Source organism: Prionailurus viverrinus, chromosome E2, assembly GCF_022837055.1.
Source record: "Prionailurus viverrinus isolate Anna chromosome E2, UM_Priviv_1.0, whole genome shotgun sequence".
Lineage (NCBI taxonomy): Eukaryota > Metazoa > Chordata > Mammalia > Carnivora > Felidae > Prionailurus > Prionailurus viverrinus.
The window spans coordinates 10,993,398-11,011,903 of record NC_062575.1 but is presented as its reverse complement, the minus strand read 5'-3'; the positions used below and the strand labels follow the sequence as shown (position 1 = coordinate 11,011,903).

General features: G+C 48.7%; 1 protein-coding gene across 1 annotated transcript; it reads left to right on the top strand.

Annotated features, from left to right (window-relative positions):
• Positions 1-2,987: 2,987 nt before the first annotated feature.
• NUDT7 (nudix hydrolase 7) lies at positions 2,988-17,787 on the top strand. The gene is made up of 4 exons (XM_047834552.1): positions 2,988-3,066; positions 5,219-5,372; positions 10,862-11,020; positions 17,219-17,787. Exons 1-4 carry the CDS (start codon positions 3,032-3,034, stop codon positions 17,585-17,587), a joined length of 717 nt encoding a protein of 238 aa, XP_047690508.1. The 5' UTR covers positions 2,988-3,031; the 3' UTR covers positions 17,588-17,787.
• The last annotated feature ends 719 nt before the right edge of the window (positions 17,788-18,506 follow it).

The following is an 18,506-nucleotide window of genomic DNA, read 5'->3' as shown; positions in this document are numbered from 1 at the left end:
TACTTGCTCTGAGACCATGAGCAAGGCACTCAACCATGCTGAGCCACAGTTTAGTCATCTTCAAAACGAGGATTCAGACAAAGGACGCCTGAACAAAGAGCAAATCAAATCCTCAGGCGGTGATGTTCAGCCCTCCATTTCATTCTCGGAACCAGTCTCCCATCCCCTCTCATACAGAGCTGAGAGAATACTGTGCATTGCTAGAGCTGAGAATCATGTTGATTATCACCCCCAATAGACCAGGAGGCTTTAGACGTCAAGGGGCCCCATCTTAGACATGTCTAGCCCATAGTTGCTACACGGTGGGTATTGGATATTTATCTCCTCACTCACAGAGCCACATAATTCATAGTCACTTGCCTCTGAGAAGTGATGTCAAAATAAAAGAGCACAGAGGTCAGAACCGTCTGATCTTGAACTCTAGCTGTGTCACCTCACCAAGACATTTTTTTTAATTTCCTAATCTGGAAAGTGAGGAAATAACTCTCTGTGGACATAACTCTCTGTTGTGTGGTTGCTCAAAGGATTAAGTTCACACTAATATGGGTGAAGGTGCCATTAACATTATCATTTGGATGCCAACAAGCTTTTAGTTTGGCCTCTCAGTCTTGCCAGGACTGGCAAGGTGAACATCTGAGTTCAGTGGTTTTAAAAGTCTTAAGAAGTATGGCTCAACTGTCCCACGACTGAGGGCCACACAGTGATATTTCATGGGCTCTAGACAATTTTGGTTTCATGGACCCCTTCCTCCATGAAATAATAATAACATATTTTATGACTGCACTGGTATAAAGTGGATATAACCCAGGCTGGATTGATTATTACATATTGGTTATTATTGTATCCATCTTTTTTCTTCTGATTTTAAAAGAATTTAAAGGGGCACCTGGGTGGCTCAGTCGGTTAAGCATCCGACTCCGGCTCAGGTCCTGATCTCACAGTTCATGAGTTCAAGCCCTGCGTCAGCCTCTGTGCTGACAGCTCAGAGCCTGGAGGCTGCTTCGGGTTCTGTGTCTCCCTCTCTCTCTCCTCCTTACCCGTTTACACTCGGTCTCTGTCTCTCTCTATCTCAAAAATAAATAAACATTAAAAAAACTAATTTTGAATAAATTAAAACTGGAACATTTTTGTGAGCCCCCAAAGTTACCGTGTACCTCCTGGGCCGCCAGTCTTTGAAGTCTGATGTCTTACGAGTGTCAGCTCAAAGCAGGCTCCCTGCCACTCGCTCTTCTCCAGCCACTTCTGGGGTCTCTGTACAAACTTAGTCTTCTTCCTGGAACCCTCTCCCCTTATTTACTTTCCAAACATACCTTAGAGCAGTGGCTCTCTGAATATCCCACTCTCCTTACAGCCCGGATTGCTGGGCCTTACCCCCAGCTTCTGATGCAGGAGCTCTGGGGGGAACCCAAGAATCTACTTTTTTTTCATTTATGTTTTTAACATTTATTTATTTTTGAGAGAGAGAGAGAGAGAGAGAGAGAGAGAGAGAGAGAGAGAGAAAGAGAAAATGAATGAGTGGGGAGGGGCAGAAAGAGAGTGAGACACAGAATCCGAAACAGGCTCCAGGCTCCGAGCTGTCAGCACAGAGCTGGACGCGGGGCTCGAACTCACGGACTGCGAGATCATGACCTGAGCCGAAGTCGGCCGCTCAACCGACTGAGCCACCCAGGCGCCCCACCAACGCCATTCTTGAACCCACCAACCGTGAGAGCAGGACCCGAGGCTAAGTCCGACCCTTAACAGACTGAGCCACCCAGGCGCCCCCAGAATATACATTTTTAACAGCACCCAGGTGATGCTCATGCTCTGGTCCCAGGACCATACATGGAGCACAGCTGCTCTAGAGGACGGCGGGTGTCCATTCTCTCTGGTGAGCCTTCTCTGACCTGCTTCACTCGCGTTTCTCCCTCATATGCTCTCCAAGGACAAAGGCATCTGCTTTATCTATGAAATGGCTTGATCCACGTTTCTCCCGTGCACTTGTCTGCAGGCTGGCTCCATGCGACTTTTTGCTGGCTATGCGATCTGCCCAAGCACGTGGTAGGTGCTCAGTAAACATGTGTAGACTGCTGTTCAGAGAAGTTGAACCAACTTAACCTCCTAGCAACAGTGAATGCGGTTTCAGAATCCTTTTAAATCACCTGCACTGCATTTTCCCCCTTCAACCTCAGAATTCTCATAGGCTCCCTATTCTTGTGGAAGAGTAAGGAGCTTGCAAACTGGTGCAGCCGCTCTGGAAAACAGTGTGGAGGTTCCTCAAAAAATTAAAAGTAGATCTGCCCTATGACCCAGCAATAGCACTGCTAGGAATTTACCCAAGGGACACAGGAGTGCTGGTGCATAGGGGCACTTGGACCCCAATGTTTACAGCAGCACTTTCAACAATAGCCAAATTATGGAAAGAGCCTAAATGTCCATCAACTGACGAATGGATACAGAAGATGTGGTTTATATATACAACGGAATACTACTTGGCAATGAGAAAGAATGAAATCTGGTCATTTGTAGCAACGTGGACGGAACTGGAGAGTGTGATGCTAAGTGAAATAAGTCAGTCAGAGAAAGACAGATACCATATGTTTTCACTCATGTGGATCTTGAGAAACTTGACAAGACCATGGGGGAAGGGAAGCGGGGAAAAGTTACAAACAGAGAAGGAGGGAGGCAAACCATAAGAGACTCTTAAATACTGAGAACAAACTGAGGGTTGATGGGGGGTGAGGGAGAGAGGAAAGTGGGTGATGGGCGCTGAGGAGGGCACCTGTTGGGATGAGCTCTGGGTGTTGTATGGAAACCAATCTGACCATAAAATATATTTAAAAAAAAAAAAAAAAAAGGAGCTGGGCGGAAACTGCTTTAGCGAGTCCCCTAACGGCCTGGCCCTACGCCCCGCCCCACCCCGCCCCACCCCGCCCCCTAAGGCCATAGGCCCCGCCTCTCTCCCCGCCCCAGGTCGCGGCTGCTCTGCGCATGCCCACTCGGCAGAGCGCGAGCTAGGAGTTGCGGTGGGGAAACAAACTTTGCCCGGGAGATGTCTCCAGCTCGTCCTTCCCCGGAGCCTGTCAGGTAAAGTCCCCCGGTCCCTGGCACTCCGAGCAGGGCCCGGCCGGCCCCGAGCGCGGCGCCGGGGCCGTTCGGCCGGGACTTTTCTTGCCGCGCCCAGCTACCCACCTGCGGAGCCCGCGATCGGTGCGCTCGCCTCCCGGGCCGCCCGCGGGGCCGCGGGGCCTCTGCACCCATGGGCTCACACCCGGCCCCGCAGGGTCGCACCCCTTTCTCCTGCCCAGCCGCCTTTCCTCTTCAGCTTAGGGCTTCTCCGGAGTTCCATCCCAGAAGCCGGGAGCCCGCACCAGGCAGCTCCGGTTTCAAGGCCGCGGTGGCCACCTCCAGGGTCTGGCAGTTACCTAACCTCTCTGAGCCTGGGCGGGACCCAGTCCTAACCTCGCCCGGGCTGTTCAGAGGACAGAAAGAGAAAAGCGTGGAATGCGTGGGACGAGCCCTTGCTCAGAACCGGGTGGCTGCTACGGTGGTGTTTTTTTTGGTGGTTATTCCAGCCAGCCCCTAATGTGGACACACACGTTTTTGCAGTTTTGCTTCTGCTGGTCCCTCTGATCGGTTCTGGGGCCTCTTAAAAAGCCACAGTCGGTGGGTCCAGTGCACACTCTGGCGGGCCAGTTTTCTGGACGTGGGCCTGTGTGCATGGGGTACACCGAGGAGCCCCCTCCAGTGCCCGCTTGCTGTGGTTCTGAAAAGGCCTTTGGTCGTTTTTGAAATCCACTGCTGGCACCCAGCCAGCTTTAGTGAGCATCCTGCCATGAAGAAAGAGGCGCAAAAAAAAAAAAAAAAAAAAAAAAAGCAAACACCTTCCCCAAACAACTTGCCCACCTAATGCCGGAGACATTTATGACAGCAGTCACGACGTGTTTACAGATACCTTCAAGCAGGTCACAGATGAGGAAAGCAAGGCCTGGAGAGGTCTTTCCTAAACACTTTACAAGCAGTTCTGGCCCCCCCCCCCCCCTTAAATATCTGACTTCGCCCACTCTGCAAAATTGCCTTTCCCAGAGAAAAATTAAAACCAAACTGTTAGTTTCTAGGGCCGCCGTAACAAAGTATCACAAACTTGATGGCTTAAAACAACAGAAATTCATTCTGCCATAGTCCAGAAACCCAGACGTCTGAATTTCCTGCCTGTTGCACCTTCCGATGGACCTTGATGTTCCTTGGCTTGTGGCCACATCACTCTAACCTCTGCCTCTGTCTTCACATTGGCTTCTTCTGTGTGTGTGTGTTTCTATGTCCTCTCTTCTTATGAGTATGCCAATCATTGGATGTAGGGCCCACCCTACATCCGGGATGATTTCATCTTAAGACTCGTGATTCCACCTGCAAAGACACTGCTTGCAAATGAAGTTGCATTCTGAGCCTTCTGGGTGACATGAATTTGTGGGGACACTATTTGTGGGGACTACTACACAAACCAGCAACAAAATACACCAGTCAAAAAGACCAGAACATTCAAAGTCCTGAATTCAGGGCACCAAATGTGGTTACAAATCCAAATACTTGCATATTGTCAGGTAATGGCTCTCAAAGGGGGTTCCTCTGGTCCACAGCATCAGCATCATGTTTGCTTGGGAGTTTGATGCTAAGTTCCAGGCCCCACCCCAGACTTACCGAGTCACGCTTTAGGGGTGGGCCTAGCAATCTGTGTTGTAACACGGTGAATCTGTTGTCACTAGATTTTTGGGACCTTTAAGGCAATTGAAGACATAAGGGTTTTTAACCCTTTTTGAACAACTTTATAAGGCAATTGAAGACATAAGGGTTTGATAACATAAGGATCAGGCTAAGAGAGTTCTAACTTAATGACAACGACCTGTTTACCAAACCTGTCTTACTGGAGTATTATCAAGGATTGCAACATTTAACTGTTGCAGTTTTGAAAGAATCTTTTACCATAATTTGTACTTAATTTCCAAAGTGAAACCATGCACTAAACTGTATTCTTAGCCTTTTTTTTTTTTTTTTTGCTCATTTTATCTTGCCGGTCATGCAATTGGGGTGAGAGTATTATTCCTGCCATGTTATCGACAAATACAGTGAGAGTCAGCCCTGGTAAGCTCCGAGATGCACAACACAACAGAAACATAGGCAGGACTGGGAGCTTTTTCCCGCAACTCTGGTTACTGAAGTGTTTTGTTTGTTTCCATTTCAGAAACAGTCTGATAGATGATGCGAAGGCCCGCTTAAAAGAGCATGATGCCGGGACCAGATATTCTCATTTGTCGTATGACAAATACTCTGTCCTTTTACCGTTGCTGGTGAAAGAAGGAAAACTCCATTTGTTGTTCACCCTCCGGTCAGAGAAGGTAGGTGACAGAAAGGTCCCTGCCATTAAAGTTCCAGGACCTTCGAAAACCCCACCAAAACCCGTCACGTGCACGCATTTTGAGGCCACGGATTCTCAAATGGACTTTGAAGATTGTGATGTTCAGGGGGACAAGAAGCCGCAGGGTAGCATGGCAGTTTTTGGAGAAGTTTTAGAAAGAAAAATAAGCAATTAGCAAGTAGTTTGAAATATTTTTAGGTCAGGGTTTCTTAACCTTAGCTGTATTGGTTGGCATCTGGGCTGGATAATTCTTTGTTGTAGGAGCTCTTCTGTGCACTGCGAGATGTTTAGCATCATCCCTGGGTTTTACCCGCTAGGTGCCAGTAATACACACACACACACACACACACACACACACACACACACACACACCTTTGTGACAACCACAGGTGTCTCCAGACGTCCCTGCCCTGGCAGGGTTGGGGGCCACAACTGCCACTGCCACTAGAGAATTCTCGAACACAGAAATGAACAGCCAGGGCCCTGAAGCTGGCTGCCCGCCTTTGAACGCAGGCTCTCTCCTGGCCAGCTGTGTGTCTTTGGTCTAGTTACTTACCCTCTCTGTGCTACAGTCTCTTTACTTGCAAAATGAGGACAAACCACTAGTACTTGCTTTGTGGGGCTACCCACGAAGGATTTCCCAGGGAAACAAACACAGAGCACCTAAACCCACCTCTTGCTTGGCAAGGACTCGGTAAGTTTCAGCCGCCACCATTGTTACTGTTAGCCCACTCGGCCTGGGCTTTAAAGATAAACTGTTGGGGCGCCTGGGTGGCTCAGTCGGTTGAGCGTCCGACTTCGGCTCAGGTCACGATCTCAACGGCTCGTGGGTTCGAGCCCCGCGTCAGGCTCTGGGCTGATGGCTCAGAGCCTGGAGCCTGCTTCCGATTCTGTGTCTCCCTCTCTCTCTGCCCCTCCCCCATTCATGCTCTGTCTCTCTCTGTCTCAAAAATAAATAAACATTAAAAAAAAATTTTTTTTAAAGATAAACTGTTGTACTTTAAAGAGGTGTTGGGCTGAGAATGGAGTTTCCATGGGTACACCCCCTGGATATAGTCATTCTCCTTTGCTGTTGGGGTACTTCTTTTTTTTTTTTTTTTTAACGTTTATTTATTATTGAGAGACAGAGAGCATGAGCATGGGGGGGGGGGGGGGGTGCGGTGCGGGCAGAGAGAGGAGGAGACACAGAATCCAAAACAGGCTCCAGGCTCTGAGCTATCAGCACAGAGCTCAATGCGGGGCTTGAACCCACAAACCGTGAGATCATGACCTGAGCCGGAGTCGGATGCCTAACCGACTGAGCCACCCAGGCGCCCCTCTATTGGGGTACTTCTGGGGTAAAATTGGGGAAGCAATAACTTCAAAGTTATCCAAGTACAAAAATGAAAATGGGCCATAATAGCCCTGGCTTTCTAAGCAGGACAATGAACTGTATCCCCTCAGGGGGACAAAGAAAGCGGAGGAATCAGCTGAAGTTTTGTGGGTTTGGGATTAGACTCGTGTGGATTCTTCTATTCTTTTTTTTTTTGTTTTGTTTTATTTCTTTAAGTCATCTCTACACCCAATGTGGGGCTGGAACTCACGACCCCGAGATCAAGAGTCGTGGGCTCTTCCTGACTGAGGCAGCCAGGCGCCCCTAGACTCGTGTGGGTTTTTTTGGATCTGGGTCAGGCAACGATCACATCAATACAGGAGGTAATGAAAATCCAGGTTCCAACAGGAGAAACCCAACTGGAAACCAGGGGACTGGGTCTGTTCTCATTTCTGCCAAAGAGCAAAGAAGCACTTCAATATATTTTTTGAACAAGGAGATAGACTAGTGTAGAAAATCGAGGCAAGACCGAAATGGATCTCCAAGTTCTGTATCACCCAGATAGCTTTGCCTGTTGATAATTACAGGAGAATCATCTTAGACCATAAACTCTGGTGTGCAATGGTCACATTTCTTTAAAAAAGAATATTGAGGGGCACCTGGGTGGCTCAGTTGGTTGAGTCTCCAACTTAGGCTCAGGTCATGATCTCGCAGGTCATCGGTTCGAGCCCTGCGTGGGGCTCTGTGCCGGCAGCTCAGAGCCTGGAGCCTGCCTCAGATTCTGTGTCTCCCTCTCTCTCTGCCCCTCCCCCACTCCCTCCCTCTCTCTTTCTCTCTCAAAATTAAATAAACATTAAAAAATTTAAAAAAATACAGAAAATTTAAGTCTAATTAGATCCGACTATATCCTATCTGCCTCTGGAGGGCAAGGAATTTCCCTCCCAGGCATTACTGGAGCTGCACCCCTCCCTGGAGTCATGCATGCAAAGGCTCATGGGTTTCCCACCAGTAAATGGGGAAGGGGTGCCTGCCTCAATCCCTCCTGCTTCCGTGTGGGCTCTCGTCCTAGCTCCGGAACCTACAGCAAAGTTCTTCATCTCTGTGAGCCTCAGTTTTCTATTCTCAAAATAGGACTGAAAACAGTGCGTAATGTTTGGAGGGTAAAGAAGCTCTCCCTCTCCCTCTTCTCTCCCCTGTTCTGTCCCCCTCTCTCCTTGCCTCCCTCTGCCCCCAGCTCTCAGGGCTTGAAACAGACAAGAGGAAAGGCAACAATAAAACGTGGACTGAAGTTTTAGGAAATCAGCCTGCAACCTCATTTGGCTTCTGAAGAGAATTCCACAAGGTTTTATTTAAGAAAAAATGTTATGCTGTTAAAAAGAAAGATGGGGTGCCTGGGTGGCTCAGTCGGTTAAGCGTCCGACTTTGGCTCAGATCGTGATCTCGCTATTCATGGGTGTGAGCCCCACCTCGGGCTCTGTGCTGACAGCTCGGAGCCTGGAGCCTGTTTCAGATCCTGTGTCTCCCTCTCTCTCTGCCCCTCCCCGGCTCCCACTCTGTCTGTCTCTCTCCAAAATAAATAGACATTAAAGAATTTAAAAAAAAAAAAGAAAGATGGAAACCTTGCGTACTTTGATAGGGGCCTTTTTGGTGCTGACAGTTTGTGAATAATCATTTTTGTGAATGTGTCTTTTCCTTGAAAACAGCATAGCATTTTCTTAGGAGTATTCAGAATAACCCATTACGTCAGGCCAGTATTTCTGTCAAAGCCGATGATTCCCTGTAAGTGCCTCCTGCCCGTATCGCTTTGATGCTGAATGAGCTAACAGAATGGAGGACTTCTTTCAGAGGTGATCTTACAGGACGTCTCTTTCTTGGGCGTATGGGTGGTCATCGTCAAGACGGTAGAAACATATCCCTCAACCTTGTTTTCACCAACTCATAACCCTGATATGAAGGTGTGTGCGATTTCTGTATACTATGGCAATTCCTGCAGTGTTATTGATTTGTTAGCAGAGAAGAACCTTAAAATGTTTCCTTTTGCTTTTTAAAAAGCTTGCTCAAATAGGACTTTCAATTCTGGAATGCTGCAGAATTGATAATGGCATCTGGCTTGTTCTTACACAGATATATTGGCCCTGGTGCTAAAAATGCCAACAGGACCTTTTGATTTAGCTTCTAAACATCATGAACTGATCTTGCAAGTTGATGTCAACAAATATTTCACATGGGCCAGGCCCTGTGCCGTGACGTTCAGCCGCTAGCTCCTGTGACTGGCCCTGTGACCTTGGGAGGTACCTGACCCTGGGAGGTCTGTGGAGGACGTTCCCTCCCCCCACCCCCCACCCCCATGGTGCCCTGTTGAGAAGAGGCCCACCCGGGACTCTAGCTGACCCTGAGGCCTCCTCGACAGTTGAGTAGAGAGAGGATGGTGGGCACTGGGCGCGAGTGAGTGTCCACGAAGTTGAGGTCACATTTGCTGAGGAGTTTGGTCCTGCACAAGGGGATGTGCTTCCCCACCTCTGGCCAAGATAAGAGAGAACTCATAACAAGCCGGAGACAAGAGAAAGGGAGGATGCTACAAACGGAGCCACAGTTCTGAAGTCAGGAAGGCATGGGATCAAGGACGGAGGTGAAAGGGCCAGTGCAGGGAGAAGGGACTCCTGTCCCTTCACGTGCATGTGCAGAGGGACACAGAGGCACCCCCACTTGTCACCGCTAATGGCTCAGGTGGCCACAGTTCCTGTGTTTTAGTAAGCCCTTAATTAATGCTGGTATGCTGGTTAAGAGCCGGGATGGAGAAGTAAACATTCCACTGCGTACCTTGCGTGACCCTGGTCGTGTTATTTAACCTCTTTGAGCTTAATTCCCTTGCCAAAAAGTGGAAGTGATAATAGAATAGTAGCTTATATATCCACAAATGGATGGAGAGATAACTTGTGGGAGCACCTGGGTGGCCTGGTTAGTTGAGCATCCGACTCTCAGTTTTGGCTCAGGTCATGATCCCAGGGTCATGGGATCAAGCCCCACGTGAGGCTCCATGCTGAGTGTGGACCCTGCTTAAGAGTCAGTCTCTCTCTCTCTCTCTCTCTCTCTCTCTCTCTCTCTCTTCCCCCCCTCCCTCCCTCTCTCCCTCTCCCTCCCTCTCCCTCTCCCCCTCTCCCTCTGCCCCTGTCTCCCACTTGTGCTCTCTCTCTAAAATTAAAAAAAAAAAACATTTTGGAAAAGATAACAAATTGTGATATATACATACAGTGGAATACCGTTCTGTCATGAAAAGGAAAAAGTGCTGATATGCCGTGGTACAACACAGAAGAGCGTGAAAACCTCACTCCGGTGTAATGTATATATAATTGTTGAATCACGATATTGTACACCTGCCACTAATTTAATATTATATGTCAACTATACTTCAGTTGAAAACTTAAAGATTAAAAAAATTTTAAAACATTATGCTAAGTCAAAGAAACCAGACACGAAAGGTCACATGTCATATGATTGCATGTATATGAAATAACCTGGGGTAGGTAAATCCCTAGAGACAGAAAGGAGGGGCGGGGTAGGGAGGGGTGGGGAGCAGCTGCTTAGTGAGTACAGGGTCTCCCTCTGGGATGAAAATATTCCGGAACCAGATAGTGGCAGTGCTCACACCCCACTGTGAATGTATTAGATGCCACTGAATGGTTCGCTTTAAAATGGTTCATTTCATGTTATGTGAATTTCATCTCAATTAAAAAAAAAAAATGCTTAAAAAAAACCCAACAGCATGTGGAGCCGATCTGAGGGCTCCTGTGAAGCAACATGCCCAGAACATGGTGGGACTCAGTAAAGCTTATCTGCTGATCACCGTGCCCTTTTTATCACCCCTCCCAATTTTCTTCCCCCGTCCATGTAAATCTGTATCTTCTGGGCAGATACAGATTTTTCTGAGAATGGTGACAAGTAAAGGGAGTTCGCAGAGTTCATGTTTTAAAAGGATTCAAGTAAAAACTTTTTTTTGTGTGTGTGTGTGTGTGTGTGGTGGGGCAGTCTTCTTTCCGCTTACTCCCACCAGGGTGGTGGGACTGGTCTGTGACCCAAGTTCAGTAAATCCTTGCTGAGTGAGTGAACGGTGCCTGAGTGGGAATCCCGCATTGCGACTCTGCCCTTTCAATTCCCAGCTACGCAGGTCTCCTGGAGAAGTTTGCTTTCCTGGAGGCAAGTGTGAACCCACAGATGTGGATGATGTGGCCACGGCTGTCCGGGAAGCCCAGGAGGAAGTGGGGCTGTGCCCCCGTCAGGTGGAGGTCGTCTGCCGCCTGGTGCCGTATCTGCTTGAGGTAAGTGTCGGGGTGGATCTGGGTGGCTCGGACTCCGAGCACCCAGCGGATCCACTGTCTCAGCATTCCACGCGTGGCCAACCGTGACCCTCGACAGCGCCTAACACAGAGTCAAGAGCCTGGTTCTCATGCGGACTTTGCCCCTCGTGAACTCAGTGGCCTTGGGCAAAGCTCCGTTGCCCATCTGGGCCCCTCTTTGACCATCCAGAAATGAACGGGTCAAACTGCATCAGTGGGTCTCAAAATGGTTTCTGTGGAACCCTGTTCACAGAACAGAGTTCTTTCCTTAGCATTCGCTTTCCATTTACTTTGCACCGGTCAGCATTTCTTTTGAGAATTCTGTTGAAAAACCACCACACACGTGAGCATGCTGTATACCACATTTTCACCTCTTGGAGGCCACCAGTGCATCACCTTTGTCCTAAATATGCTCAGTTTTATTATGTATTTACTTTTTTTTTTAATTATTAAGTTTATTTATTTTGAGACAGAGTGCAAATGGGGTGGGGCGGGGGGGGGGGAGAGAGAGAGAGAGAGAGAGAGAGAGAGAGAGACCGACCCAGACTCTGAAGCAGGTTCCAGGCCCCAGGCTGTCAGCGCAGAGCCCGACGTGGGGCTCGAACCCACAAGCTGTGAGATCATGATCTGAGCCGATGTCAGATGCTCAACCAATTGAGCGACCCAGGCACCTCTAAATATACTCATTTTGATATATACCATGGAATCAGGCTTCTTTTCCATATATTCATTGAGTAGTACCCTGAGATCTCCAGGCAAGGTGTTCAAAAACTATTACTATTTGTGACTACATTTCTGTACGAGTCAGGATTTCTTGAATAGTATACACCAAAAACCCATAAATGCAGCAAAATGAATTCTGGAGCTGATCTAGCCTGATCTTATTTCATATGAACTCATGACTATTTACTAATTGACTTTAGAAGGAGTAAATGTAAATTTGTATTTGGATACCAGCATTATTTTAAAGTTTATTTATTTTTGAGACAGAGAGAGACAGAGCATGAACAGGGGAGGGGCAGAGAGAGAGGGAGACACAGAATCTGAAACAGGCTGCAGGCTCTGAGCCGTCAGCACAGAGCCCGACGCGGGGCTTGAACTCACGGGCCGTGAGATCATGACCTGAGCTGAAGTCGGATGCTTAACCGACCAAGCCACCCAGGCGCCCCGATACCAGCATTATTTTATCGCTTTAAAATTTTTAACGTAAACTTGCAATGTCAGAATAGTTGCAGATTTACAGAAAAGTTGCAAAGATACTATGAAGAGTCCTCATAATCCCGCCCCCACTTCATCTCATTGTTAACATCTTGCATCCCTGATGTCTATTTGTCACAACTAAGAAAGCAACGTTATTACATTGCTGTTACCTAAATTCCACATTTTATTTGCCTTTTACCAATTTTTCTACTAATGTCCTCCTTTTCTGCCCTGGATCTCATCTGGGACATCATATTGTATTTGCTTGTCATGTCTCCTTAGTCTCTGCTCTGTGACAAGTTCTCAGACTTTCCTTATTCTCATGACCTTGACAGTTTTTTTGGTTTTTTTTTTAATATTTACTTTTGAGAGAGAGAAAGACAGAGTGTGAGTGAGGGAGGGGCAGAGAGAGAGGGAGACAGGATTCCAAGCAGGCTCCAGGCTCAGAGTCATCAGCACAGAGCCCGATGCAGGGCTCAAACTCACAGACTGTGAAATTGTGACCTGAGCTGAAGTCCGACGCTTAACTGACTGAGCCACCCAGGTGCTGCGATCGTGACACTTTCGAGGTGCACTGGTCAAGTATGTTGTAGAATGCCTCTCCATTTGGATTTATCTGATATTTTCCTCGTGGGTAGGCTGGGGTTATGGGCTCGGGGGAAGAATACCACAAAGGTAGTGTGCTCCAACCAGGTATCAGAGGTAGGTGTGAGCTGTATGTTTTATACATTGGGCATTCAGGTAAATTTTTATTTCGGGAGGGGAGTCCCACTGATGCATACAAATCAGAACACCCGTGGGTTAGACCATTCTTTATGTTCCATTTGGCCTCAAGTCTTAATGGTACAGCGTTGTCACAATTAATGATGCTGAGACATCTATCTTAATCTGGCCCATTTGAAAAACAGAAAGGTCACCACTCGGGGGAGATTGAGTTGAGAAGAAGCTAATGGCCTCTCAAATAAATGCTTCCTAACTAAGAGGGGAAAATGTGGGATTAGGACAAGAAATGTGTCAGTTACTTAATTACTTTCTAGGCAGCTCTGTTCTCTCTACGGGGAACCCTTTCCACTTGGCATCTGCAGAATCCTCCAGCGTGTTTTGGGGATTTATATTAAAACTCTATTGCCAGATCGAACCGTAATGGTTAAAAGTTGCCCCGGTGAGAGGAACTCCATTTCCAAGGTGCCCGGGAGCTACTGAGTTCTGCCCGGAGCGGTGGGAATACAACAGTGTTCACAGGAGTGTGTTGGGTCTCAGGAGATTTCTGCGGGCCAGACGCTCCTGGGGCCGGATGTTTCTACAATGACCAGCTCTTGATATAATAATGCCAGTCACATGATCAAGAAATGAGGAGGAACACAGGGCTTTCTGGAAGGGTGTACTGTCTTTGGAAGTGCTGGCGAGGATTGCTTTGTTCTTTGAGCCTGGCAGTTCTTTTAAATGTAGCACAAAAATGCCATGTGTCGGGGCGCCTGGGTGGCGCAGTCGGTTGGGCGTCCGGCTTCGGCCAGGTCGCGATCTCGCGGTCCGCGAGTTCGAGCCCCGCGTCGGGCTCTGTGCGGACAGTGAGGAGCCTGCTTGGGATTCTCTCTCTGCCTCTCTCTGTCCCTCCCTAGCTCACACTGTCTCTCTCAACTTAAAAAAAAAAACAACTTGGGGCGCCTGGGTGGCGCAGTCGGTTGGGCGTCCGACTTCAGCCAGGTCACGATCTCGCGGTCCGGGAGTTCACGATCTCGCGAGATCTCCAGTGATCTCGCGTGAGTTCGAGCCCCGCGTCGGGCTCTGGGCTGACGGCTCAGAGCCTGGAGCCTGTTTCCGATTCTGTGTCTCCCTCTGTCTCTGCCCCTCCCCCGTTCATGCTCTGTCTCTCTCTGTCCCAAAAATAAATAAACATTGAAAAAAAAAATTAAAAAAAAAAAATGCCATGTGTTAAACACTTAGAAGCCTAATCTAATTGAGTGCCTCCTACCTAGGGGCGATCTCGTCCCCCAGGGAACATGGCAATGTCTGGAGATGTTTCTGGGTGTCAGAGCCAGAGCGGGTGCTGTTGGCTTTTTCCCACCCCTGCACTAACCCCCCCCCCCCCCAAGGCAGGCTGTGGCCCTCTGAGCCCACCCCAGTGGTCTTTTCGTCAAACGTGTGTGTACTTCTCTTTGCAAAAGTCTCAGGAGACATTTCTTCTTTTTCTCTGTCTGTGGCCCTTACGTTTCCATTCACTCCTTCACTTTGCCATCTCTGCAGCTTCAACTCCTGTAAACGTTTCGGTGCATTCCAGTGGCATGTCCCTTCCTGGGCATGTTTCTAAGAGCATGTGGCTTGGGACGACTGGGTGGCTCAGTCAGATGTCTGATTTCAGCTCAGGTCACCATCTTGCAGTCTGTGAGTTCGAGCCCTGCATCGGGCTCTGTGCTGACAGCTCAGAGCTTGGAGCCTGCTTCGGGTTCTGTGTCTCCCTCTCTCTGCCCCTCTCCGGCTCATGCTATGTCTCTCTCTTTCTCTCTCAAAAATAAATAAACATTGGGGTGCCTGGGTGGCTCAGTTGGTTAAGCGTCCGACTTCGGCTCAGGTCATGATCTCACAGCCCGTGAGTTCAAGCCCCGCATTGGGCTCTGTGGTGACAGCTCAGAGCCTGGAGCCTGTTTCATATTCTGTGTCTCCCTCTCTCTCTGCCCCTCCCCTGCTCATGCTCTGTCTCTCTCTGTCTCAAAAATAAATAAAAACATTAAAAAAAATTTTTTTTAAATAAATAAACATTGAAAAAAACCAGCATGTGGTTGCCTCCAGAGACCCAGAAGCATGCCTTTCCCCTTTCCCACAGCCTAAGCCAGTCTCCACGGGATTCCAGCCCAGCAGGTGGCCGAAATTCAGTCTTTTCTTGGTCCTAGAACGTCCGCCATGCACCCGCCATCTTTCTTCCTTCCAAGGTGGACACCCGTGTCTAGGAACTGGGTGTCCAAAGATGCTGCTTCATTTACCGATTTCCAAAGTCTCTCACTTTTCTAAACTTGAACCACATTGAACGTGCCTGACTTCCCTTCTGAATCATTCAGTCTCAAACCGTTATCTCCCTTCGTGGCTTTGATATTTTTCCCCACCAATTTCCTCACGCTTGGACACGCTGGTCCAGGGGCCAGCACTGGCCTCGCCAGGTTGCTCGTTCACACCCGTGCCTGTAACGGTTTGGCCCTTAGAGTAAGGATGCATTTGTGTCCCTAGCTCAGCCCTCAGCAAGAGCTTAAGTCCGAGCTGCAGCTGAGAACTCTCCAGAGCGTGTGCAAGCCACGTGCAAGGCTGGTGTGCCACTCGGAGATAGGGTAACATTTGTGTCTTCACCGAACATAAGTGCTCTGCTCTACAGCGTGGGCAGCAGGCCAGGTGAATCCTGGTTCCTGCCAAGCATTAGCCGGCTTTGACCTTGAGCAGGTTTCCTCAGGTCTCTGATTTCCATTGTTAAAGCTTCCTCAAGGTCAGGCTGTCGTGAAGAAGCAGGGAGAGGGTGCTGCAGACGAGACCAGGGCCCCTGAGGCTGCGGTCACGGCATGGTGACAGCAACCACAGATGCGCCCTGGACGAACACTCCGGGTTCTTCCAGACCCTTTCTTATCCCTCTTACTGTATGTCTGAAAGCTCACACCCGCAGCTTGCCACCTTCCCCTGCTCACAGAGAGCCTGGAGGGCCCGAGAATTCACGCTGCCAGGCGCCCCTTTGCCGGCGACCGTGCTGAGGGTCGTCAGAGTCCATCTCCGACGTGAACGGCCGCAGCCGCCCTTGCCCGGGTTCCTTCCTGCCTCACGCACCTCCTGGGAGCTCCTCCTTCAGAAATCACTTGTATCTGAACGTGTCATGTCTCAGAGCACTTCTGGGGGGCCCGTGGGGGCCAGGTGGTGGTTACTGCTTCGGCCCTGGGGCCACTTCTGACCCCAGATTTTCCTCCCAAAGGACAGCGAAGGCCTGTGCTGCCACCTTCCCCTCCTGGTCCGCACAGTTGACTTTCACCATGAATTCCGTTAATGGTCTGAGTCATCACCGCTCTGAAACATGTTTCAGCTCTCGCTCCCCTGAGAAATTTTCCACAGGCCTGTGCATCCTGGTATCCTGGGTCGGTCTCCCAGTGTACCCCTGGCTTCTCCCGGCCGCTTTCTCTCGGGACGCCCCCCAAGAGCTCTAGACTTCTCTCGCTTTCCATTTCAAGGGTACGCAGCTCTTCTCTTCTTATGTAGCTCCTACCTGAACCCGGGCCTCACCCTCCAGGTTCCCGGTGGGGCCTTTCACTTCACACTACTTTGCATTCCTTTGCAAGCAGTTGTGGCTATAAATAGAAATCCCCCCTCCCATACATAGACATCTATGTTATGTAAACTGGTTCATACGTAATAAGTATAATTCCCCATAATTGGGTCTATGCCACAGTTGCTATGTCACTCGACTTGTGTATTGATCAGATGGGCACGTCCTTGTCTGTACTGATGGGGACAGGTGGTGTCTGTCACATTCATTTTAAGGGCCGAGAGTATCCCCTTACACAGATACCCTCCTAACTGACCTACGCTGCACGTCCGTCAGCGGATGAGTGGAAACTTCAGAGCCTGGGGCTAGTGCAGATAATGCCTCGGTCTTGCATCTTGACTCACTGGTAGGACTTTATCATACAGATACGTTTGCGCAAATGCGCTTGCGAGGTCAAAGGGACTACGTTTTTATAGTGTCTCCAGGCTGCCCTTGCCAAAGATGATGCCGGTATGTTCACAAAAGAACATTTTCAGAGTCGTTTCACAGATACTGCCCACATGTGTCCCCCCATTTCACGGGGAGCATAAAGTTCATGTCTGGAGCAAATTCCCCCTCCGTCCCTACCCACCTTATGTGATTGGCCGCTCTGGACTCTTCTCTAATTTTCCTAGACGTGGCAGGATTTTAGCGTCTGAAACAATTCGCTCTTCACTTCTTAATTCGTGTGTTTTGTTTTCCGCTTTCAGAGAGATACGCTGATAACCCCCGTTGTAGGATTCATAGACCACAAGTTCCAGGCCCAGCCCAATCCCGATGAGGTGAAGAAGGTGTTCCTGGTGCCTCTGGAATATTTCCTGCATCCGCGGGTCTACCACCAGAGTCACATGACATTTTCTGGCCATGATGTTGTTGTTCACTGCTTTGAGTACAGACATCCTGAAGATGGCGTCACCTACCAGATCAAGGGAATAACGGCGAAACTTGCCCTGTTCGTTGCCTTAATTATTTTGGGGAAAAAACCCACCTTCGACGTTGAATTTAATCTCAGCGATCTAATGTCATCCTCTGAAGAGATCTTCCTGAAGCGGCATAAACGTGCTACAAGCAAGTTATGATTTGTGAGACGAACATCCAGATAACTAAGAGGATTTGGTGTGTGCTTATCCACAAGGACAACAATAACGCCAGCTGTCGGAAATGGACGGGCGCGAGTATCGTTCCCACAGTATGAAGGTAAAAGATACCTTGCCTTTTTCCCACTTGCCCTCTATGACCCGAAAGAGCAAAACGTCTTTCAAAAGTGGAAAAATGTGAGGGGCGCCTGGGGGCTCAGTCGGTGAAGCATCCAACTTCAGCTCAGGTCATGATCTCGTGGTCTGTGAGTTCGAGCCCCACGTCAGGCTCTGTGCTGACGGCTCAGAGCCTGGAGCCTGCTTTGGATTCTGTCTCCCTCTCTCTGCTCCTCCCCAGTTGTGCTCACACACACTGTCTCTCTCTCAAAAATAAATACACATTAAATTTTTATTTTTTTAAAGTGGAAAAATGTGTTTATAGTGTTGTGTAATTTCACCCACAGTTTGTTAATAATACATTTTTTAATACTTGTAAGAAAAAGTATCTGGCATATAGTAGGTACTTAATAAATATTTGTTGACTATATGACCGTGTGGCATTGATCTTATTCTTAGGAGGGAATATATTCCTTTCTGTCTGTTGTTACATGTGACTAGAAACTTCAAACCACCTGTCAGAATCTAGTCACCTTCTCCTCGCTGGCAGCAGAGTCGAAGCTGAGCTCTGAGCTTCCCAGGAAGAAACAGCATTACCCAGGACCCCTTGTAGTTAAATGTGGCTCCGGAACTTAAGCTGGGCCAACAGGATGTAAGTGAAGGTTGACCTTGCAGGCCATCTCCAATTAAAAAAAAATTTTTTTAACGTTTATTTATTTTTGAGAGACAAGGAGATATAGAGTGTGAGCAGGAAAGGAGCAGAGAGAGAAGGAGACACAGAATCCGAAGCGGGCTCCAGGCTCTG

Coding starts and splice junctions, on each gene's coding strand:
- NUDT7 (XM_047834552.1), top strand. CDS start 3,032: ATGTCTCCAGCTCGTCCTTCCCCGGAGCCTGTCAG. Junction 3,067..5,218: donor CCTTCCCCGGAGCCTGTCAG/GTAAAGTCCCCC, acceptor TTTCCATTTCAG/AAACAGTCTGATAGATGATG. Junction 11,021..17,218: donor TGGTGCCGTATCTGCTTGAG/GTAAGTGTCGGG, acceptor TTCCGCTTTCAG/AGAGATACGCTGATAACCCC.